The 9093-nt window shown below is 40.4% G+C and overlaps 1 protein-coding gene across 2 annotated transcripts in view; it reads right to left on the bottom strand.

Moving 5' to 3' along the window:
* Positions 1-1879: 1879 nt before the first annotated feature.
* LOC147014626 (homeobox protein CDX-1-like) overlaps positions 1880-9093 on the bottom strand; it is a 43234-nt gene continuing 36020 nt past the window's right edge. For both annotated transcript variants that reach the window (XM_085852750.1, XM_085852749.1), the window contains exon 3: positions 1880-2770. In XM_085852750.1, the coding sequence (XP_085708876.1) occupies positions 2567-2770 (204 nt within the window). In that variant the 3' untranslated portion in view covers positions 1880-2566. The remainder of the gene's footprint in view (positions 2771-9093) is intronic.

Here is a 9093-nt window from a genome sequence, read left to right as displayed (position 1 = left end):
TTTTTAAAAGGCCTTTTGGCCCGTTGTGCCTGTGCCACATTATTTTGTTTGTTTGTTTTTGACCGTAAACACCACGGTTCAAGTACGTGGGGAGAGTGATCGCTTCTGCAGCACGTTTGTACAGCGAAACTACAAGATTTCCTAACCATTAAGGCACGAATCAAACAAATAAAAGATGTCCAGAAAGTACGTACGTCTCTTAAAAAAAAAAAACCCTTTTTATCCTCTCCCTCTCTTTCCAGGCTCTTTGTGGTTTGGTTTTCACAGTTGCACCATCGTTCGAGGAATACAATTTGTAGGATCACGTTATTAATCATAATCATTTCCCCTTTATTTAAGGCCATCCTACTCGCTGACATAAATGATTTATTAATACAGCAACAAGACAAGTTCCTCACTTATCCATCCTTCCAACAAGCTAATTGATTTAATGGAAACCCTTTATGTACAAAGCCGAAGATTGTTGGAAGGAATCGATTAAAGAGTAAATGTTGTGTCGGACAAACACACAACTGTATCGCCTATACACAGTCTACCTGCTTGTTTATCTTGCTGAATTCTAACAGGTACTACTACTTGCCATACTTTGAGGCTGTCCTTCAAAATGGTAGCAATCTCACATTCCTCTCTCGCATCGTCACAGATGGTGAATCGTTGGAAGGAGGGATGGGTGAAGGGATGGTTGGAGGAGATCCTTTCCTATATTACCTCCCTGAAAAAAACAAAAAAACACTTTGCTTTCTGACTGAAGACAGTTTAACAGGCCAGATCGGAAATGATGCGTCGTTCAAGGGAATGACGTCCTCCGTCATAAAGGATCTGCTGCCGAGAAAGAAAATTCAAGACAAACAGTTTCGCTTGGTCATTGTGACTTTCTTGAGACATATTTACAAAGTCTAATTCGACTTCATACCCTGGAGAACAATTATTGTCAACTTGAGCATTATGTTGTCACAATGAAGAAACTGAAGATGCACACCTGGAGATCCCCACTCCTATCTCCCCCTCCATCATGCGAGAAATGCTCCTTCAACAAGACAAGACAACACAAAACCTCAGAAGATCCTGAAAACATCAGGGTGGATGGGACATCCCTCACTCCCACGATCACAATCTTACCGTTATGGAATCTTCAAACTTCACTTTTTAAGGATCCGTCAAAAAAAAGACCTTTTCAGAAAACAATTTGTTTTCTCAACACAAACAGATTGGTGGAGTTTCAGTTTTTCTACCTCCTCTCATCTGGCCTTGCACCCTCTGTCATCCAAGCCATCTGGCCCTCATTAGCCCAGACGGACTGCATCTGTCTATCAACTAACACCCTCTTTGTACTTGTCCCCAAGTCGAAGCTTTGCACTCATTTGCACTCCATTTTTCCCAATTTTCTCCCACTTGTGGAATATCCTTGCTGTGTCCATCCAATCCCTTTCCTTCCCTGCAGTCCTGGATGGCCGTCCATCATGATCTGATGTCCACCCGTCATCATTTCTGCTTTCCTTAAAATTATGTGTCTGTTCTTCTAGTGTCCACTTGCTCATCTTTCAGGTCTTCACATCTCTCTCTCTCTCTCTCTCTGTCTCTGTCTCTCTCTGTCTCTCTCTCTCATTGTATGACTTCCGGACACAACTAGAGATTGTGGACCCGTAGTTCAGACAGGTTCTGGCGTTAAAAGGATCGAAACCTCGATGATGGATGGTGCCCAGATGATGATCCAGATGGCCATTGAATGAGGCTCTCAACAAGCGGAAGGAATTCTTTGGATCTCTCAATAATTTTTCTGCTTCTTTCATATGCAGCACAATACTGTGGGGGAACGGCACTGGCGCTGAGGGCGCAGCTATGCTGCTCTCAATAATTTTTGGGTTATTTTTATGAGACATCTGTTAAGCTAAATGTCTCTCTGTCTCTGTCTCTGTCTCTGTCTCTGTCTCTGTCTCTGTCTCTGTCTCTGTCTCTGTCTCTGTCTCTCTCTCTCTCTCTCTCTCTCTCTCTCTCTCTCTCTCTCTCTCTCTCTCTCTCTCTCTCTCTCTCTCTCTCTCTCTCTCTCTCTCTCTCTCTCTCTCTCTCTCTCTCTCTCTCTCTCCCCCCCTCCTCCCTTCCAAACAATCCTTTATTATAAATTTAATCTCTTTCCCCCAGATCATCAGTACCTGTACGCAAAAAACTTTTGCGACAATTAAAAATACCTGAGAAGTAAAATTTGGAGCATTGCATTTAAGGAAACAATCGCAATAAAATAACGTTTTCCTCCCATAATCCAATCATTGATTTCAGAGGAAAACAATTAAAATGCTTTTCTGACCAGACAAAGAGCATTGTTAATCCATTTTCCCTCATTTATTTTATGACAGCTTTTAAGATGATGAACAGCAAATACTTCCATTTCTTGCAAAGCGTCGCTACATACATCAAGTCCTTCATTTGAGGGTTAACACAGGGTCAAGCACATGGGTTGCTCTTGTCCAAGAAGCGAAGATGGAGTCTTGTGAATGACCTGTGTTCTCTATACCAAGCAATGAACACTCGGTGTTCAGGGTGATGACGATCTCTCCCTCCATCGTGGCAGTCAAATAACATTTCCGTTGGAGACCGAATGGACCGTACCGAGGTTGGCCGGGTGTAGAGCTACGGGTCCCGTTGGACCGCTCGGACCACCACTTTGGATTGCTGGTGCCTGCACGTCACCGGTTACCTGCTGTTGCTGTTGCTGTAACTTCTTCTTTGTCAGTTTGCGCTCCTTTGCCCGACGATTCTGAAACCAGATCTTGATCTGTTCACGGGTAAGGGTGGTAAAAACAAATAAGAAACAAAACAAAACAAAAACAGGACAGGTACGCAAGATTTTCCTATTGCATTATAGTGCCAAAGGTGTGTTGGTTGTGGCTTCCCAGTCAACTTGTCACAGTATGACTCCCTCCAAACTCTCAAACGAATAACCTAGTCTCACGATTCTGTGTAAATACAAAGGTTGTGAATTGTTATTTTGTTACTTGTTATCCATCACAAATACTGTATTAGGATGCACTCTCACTGAACATATACACTGGGAGGTACTCTCACTGAACATATACACTGGGAGGTACTCTCACTGAACATATACACTGGGAGGTACTCTCACTGAACATATACACTGGGAGGTACTCTCACTGAACATATACACTGGGAGGTACTCTCACTGAACATATACACTGGGAGGTACTCTCACTGAACATATACACTGGGATGTACAATCACTGAACATATACACAAGGATGCACTCTCAATCAAACCAATCACCGGGATGTAGTCTCGCTGAAAATATACACGAGGATGTACTATCACTGAACATATACACTGGGAGGTATTCTCACTGAACATATACACTGGGAGGTACTCTCACTGAACATATACACTGGGAGGTACTCTCACTGAACATATACACTGGGAGGTACTCTCACTGAACATATACACTGGGAGGTACTCTCACTGAACATATACACTGGGAGGTACTCTCACTGAACATATACACTGGGAGGTACTCTCACTGAACATATACACTGGGATGTACAATCACTGAACATATACACTGGGATGTACTCTCACTGAACATATACACAAGGATGCACTCTCAATCAAACCAATCACCGAGATGTACTCTCGCTGAAAATATTCACTAGGATGTACTCTCACTGAACATATACACTGGGAGGTACTCTCACTAAACATATACACTTGGATGTACAATCACTGAACATATACACTGGGATGTACTCTCACTGAACATATACACAAGGATGCACTCTCAATCAAACCAATCACCAGGATGTACTCTCGCTGAAAATATACACGAGGATGTACTATCACTGAACATATACACTGGGAGGTACTCTCACTGAACATATACACTGGGAGGTACTCTCACTGAACATATACACTGGGAGGTACTCTCACTGAACATATACACTGGGAGGTACTCTCACTGAACATATACACTGGGAGGTACTCTCACTGAACATATACACTGGGAGGTACTCTCACTGAACATATACACTGGGAGGTACTCTCACTGAACATATACACTGGGAGGTACTCTCACTGAACATATACACTGGGATGTACTCTCACTGAACATATACACAAGGATGCACTCTCAATCAAACCAATAACCGAGATGTACTCCAGCTGAAAATATTCACTAGGATGTACTATCACTGAACATATACACTGGGAGGTACTTTCACTGAACATATACACTGGCAGATACTCTCACTGAACATATACACTGGGATGTACTCTCACTGAACATATACACTGGGATGTACTCTCACTGATCATATACACTGGGAGGTACTCTCACTGAACATATACACTGGGAGGTACTCTCACTGAACATATACACTGGGAGGTACTCTCACTGAACATATACACTGGGAGGTACTCTCACTGAACATATACACTGGGAGGTACTCTCACTGAACATATACACTGGGATGTACTCTCACTGAACATATACACAAGGATGCACTCTCAATCAAACCAATAACCGAGATGTACTCCAGCTGAAAATATTCACTAGGATGTACTATCACTGAACATATACACTGGGAGGTACTTTCACTGAACATATACACTGGCAGATACTCTCACTGAACATATACACTGGGATGTACTCTCACTGAACATATACACTGGGATGTACTCTCACTGATCATATACACTGGGAGGTACTCTCACTCAACCTATCACTGGGATGCACTTGCTTCAGAAATAGAAAATAACCTGCCAATGACAACCCTATCCCTCCAAGAGTAATTGTTCTACAGTATTCATAGTTGGACCCAATAAAGGGGGAAGAAAAGAGGTCCAGAGGGGTTTGACTCCAACCACCCTCGACTTTCAGGGAAAGTACTCATTAATTTTTGTAAATTGCTTCAACAATTGCACTTCTTTTTTGAATGAAATGGTGTTCATAGAATGCATACCCTGCACAGTCTTGAGAAGGACTTGATGCAAGCCAACTGTTGTTTTTTGAAGTTTTATTTTTTCTTTGACCCAATATGGCTGCCAGACCACATGATCGATGAGGTCATCTTCATCAAACCATATTTCCCATGGGTAGTTGATCAAGTCGTTAAATTTTGCATTGACTGGTTAAGCGGTTTCTCCGATGACGATTTTCAAAGATTTTCCTTTAGATCCAAAATGGCTGCCAGATCACGTGACACATGATGGTCATTTTTATGAAGATTCTGTTCAAATACACGAGGATGCTTAATTCTAAAGCGGTGATTTCAACTCAATTGGATAAAAATTGACAATTTTAGAAATTTGGCCTATGTTATCATTTTGGCCGATGTTGACCTCAAAAATAATTGGTGGTTGAATTCAGTAAGCTTATATGAATGAAAATCCTCTTCAAATTTCAAGTCAATCGGATGAAAATTGAAAATTTTAGAAATTCCGGCCGATGTTGACCATTTGGCATATTTTGACCTCAAAAGAGTGATCGCTATATGACAATGTCATGTACCATGTGGTAAAGTTTCAATTTCCTCTGCTGAACGGTTTTTTATGCACACTCTTAACAAAATACAGACATGTAAGACATACGACATACGTACGTACGCTACTGATCGCTCTACTCTACTTTTCGCTTCAATTGCACAGGGTGATTATTTTAGTCCACACTTGAAGGCCGGAGTTGTGTTTGTTTATCGCTCGATGTTCCGAAGGTACAGATCTTACATTTTGACACTTTTAAGAACACTTGCACCCTTCAGCCTTCCTCCCACTCAAACCATGTCCTTAGTTCCCCTTTTCAAACTCTGGGGTCCACCTCTGGTTATTGTGATTGGTTATTGATTTGTGGAGATGTTTAATTCCTTTGCTACTAATTTGTTTTTGTTCATAAAGCTTGAGCATTGTAACATAGAAAATCCCTGATCGAATGAACTGCCCATTCAGTCACGGTCTTGTTCACCTTTTTCCCCTCTGTCCCACCTTCTGTGAAATTATTTTGCAGAATTATTAAATTTGTTATATCTGCTCTTTCCTGTTTTTTTTCCTACTCCCTCGGTAGGATGTTAAACAGATGTCCTCTCTGCTGGCATCTGTTGGTGGACGTTCAAGATCTCATAATGTCCTTCGTGAGCTATCACTGATACGTTGGACAGATTATAAACTCCTGTCCTACCCTTAGTCGAACATCAAGCCTGGCCAGCCATTTCGTGAAAAACTTGGGCCAAACTTCTGCCCGGCAACCCCAAAATAACATGGGAATAATTGTGGCCGTTAAAGATGAAGACTGTTTATTTTCACAAGTTTGCATTCAAAGTTTTTTTTGTTGATTTTCAGAGAGTATTTTTATTTGATTTTGCATGAAGATAAACAAACCTTATTCGAGTTGCTTTGAATTTCAATGTAATATTAATATATCAATATCAAGAGCTATTGATTATAAATGTAGAGCAAATTAGTAGAAAATCCTGGTTTCTTTTTCGAACAATAACAAAGAGCAAAGATTCCTCATTATAGGAGAAATTTTATCATGTTGACCTGCTTCGTACACAAATGTATAAACAAAAAACTGACTGATTTAAGGTGATTTCAAAGATAATATTCTGATCCAATCATTAATAGCTGTGGGTGTTTTGTGTTTGATCGATGATAGTATTGCTACATCTGAAGCATCCTTAGCTTTCTCTAAGTATATCTAATGAGTGTTGGCATATTTAATGCACATTTGTAATTATTTGGTTTATTCTATGCCACAAGCGCTTTAACAACTGCACCAACAGACTTGGTGGTGTAGTGGTTCGAGTGTCTGCTCTGAGTCTGGGAAGTCGGTGGTTTGAACCCTCGTTGAGTCATACAAAATGCTTGTAAAATGGTACATGCTGCTTTCTGACCTGATATGATGCTCAGCATGTAAAACAAGAAAAAGAGCAATCGGGAATTGCAGACCCTTGCCAGCACTTGTTTTTTTGAGTGGTGTTTGTATACTGGTTTGTTACATAATTAATAAGACATAATTGGAACTGCCACTTTTTCACTGCTGGCAGTGATGACCGGGAACAAAGAAGTCCTGCTTTGATGCAACACTGCTTTGATCGGACACCTGACCCTGACCCTGACCCATGACGTTTATTATTCAATTGAATTCAGAATTGGATTTAAAGAAATTCAATTCAAAACAAATGGAAGACCAAATAGGTACAGTCCTGTATTGGAGTCATCAGAAGACATCCAAACAAGCAAAAAGCAAAGATGAAGACATCATTAAGAACCTGGATAGGATTTGGGTTTTAGCTGCAACTCCTCTCCCCTCAAACCCATCCAGGCACAGCCAAGTGAGCCTTATTAAGAAAAAAAACAAAAAAAAAACAAGCTCGAATGAGCTAAGATCCTCATCCTCTTAATGATGACGTCATAAAAACGAATATGATGTCATTGTGATGTATCAGGTTTGCGATAGATTATCTGTGCTAATACCCGGCTTGATTCCCGCAAACAAAATTCAAACAGCTTGCCTAGTTTTGGAGATAATGGTATAGGCGATTTCTATTAGCGGCGATATTATGACGTCAACTTTTTTCTAGGAAGAATTTCCAAAATCGGAGATGGTTACTGCCTGCGCGTGGGCTTTCTGCATATACTTGGCAAGTTTCACGAAGATCCGATGAAAACTCTGGGTTGTGAAACAAAAAAGGTCAAAAAATAGGAATGACGTCAAAAAAATTGATATGACGTCATAGTGATGTATCATATGTGCGGTAATTCATCTCTGCTAATGCCCTGTTCGATTCCCGCAAACAGAATTCAAAAAGCTTGCCAAGTTTCGGAGATAATTTTTAGGCGATTTCCATTAGCGGAGATATTTTGACGTCATAACTTTTTTTCTAGGAGGAATTTTCAAAATCGGAGATGGTGACTGTCTGCGCAGGGAATTTTTACATATATACGGCAAGTTTCAGGAAGTTTTGATGAAAACTGGAGGCTGTGAAACAAAAAAGTCCACAAGAACAACAACATGAGTAAGGCTTAGAGATCCTCCATGAGGATCTAAAAAAAAAACCCATATCAAAAAAATTAAATTATTCTGCCTGCCAGACCATGTGTCCGGTCAGGTTGAAATTTAAAACATATATTCCCGATCACCAGTAGATCATAACTGTGGTTTCATTTTAATTGATGAAGCATTTCAAGAGAAAGAATTTTAAAAAGATTTTTACTCAATCCAATATGGCTGCCAGATCACGACCTATCAATTCATGAATACCCTGGTATCCCTAAGGATTGGGGAACATTTGTGTGAAGTTCTCGATCTGTCCAATCGTTCTGAGGAAGATTTTTTATAGGTTTTAGGGTAAATCCAACATGGCTGCCAAAACATGTGACTTATGACATCATATGTGTGTGAACATTTTGTTCCTCATGGATAGGCGGTTATATGTGTGAAGTTTCACCTTGATCTGTTCAGCCATTTCAGAGGACAAGATTTTTGAAGGTTTTTTAAATAAAAAATATATGGTTGCCGAATCACATGACCGATGATGTCATCAATTTTTTTTTCTTTCTGTGAACCACTTTATCCCGAGATGAGCTTCAAAATTTTTCATGCTGATCGGATGTAGCGTTCTACTTATGCAATTATGACGTCACAATGAAGGCACCTGTGATGTCATTTAAAAATAACACTTATTCCTCATGAGGAGTACTTGCCATGCACCAAGTTTCAATTTTTTCCTTGGTGTGGTTTTCAGAGATAGACGTCCAAAGTTTTTTTTTCATTTTTCCAACACGGCTGCCACACCATGTGACCTATGATGTCATCATGAGCATTAAAACATTCTCCATGAATAGTCACTCATATGCTGAAAATTTCCGCTCAATCTGACAAAAACGGTTGCAGAGAAAAACACCAAAGTTCTGTGAGGACAAACAAACAAACAAAGGGACCCAAATGCAATAGCCTCTTCTCTGGCGAGGGTAATGATAGAGCACGGACAAACAACCATAGGTTGTCAATCATTGCACAGGTTTGACAAGCCAAATGACCTCCTCCTGTATTGAAGTTCCTTGTAAGGGAATTCAGTGGGAAGAGTTGGCGAGCTA

The sequence above is a fragment of the Eptatretus burgeri genome, chromosome 13 (genome assembly GCF_056783735.1).
Source record: "Eptatretus burgeri isolate ZD-2024b chromosome 13, Ebu_testis_v1, whole genome shotgun sequence".
In the NCBI taxonomy this organism is placed as follows: Eukaryota; Metazoa; Chordata; class Myxini; order Myxiniformes; family Myxinidae; genus Eptatretus; species Eptatretus burgeri.
Note: the sequence above shows the minus strand (reverse complement) of the source record. Positions and strands in the feature narration are given on the sequence as shown.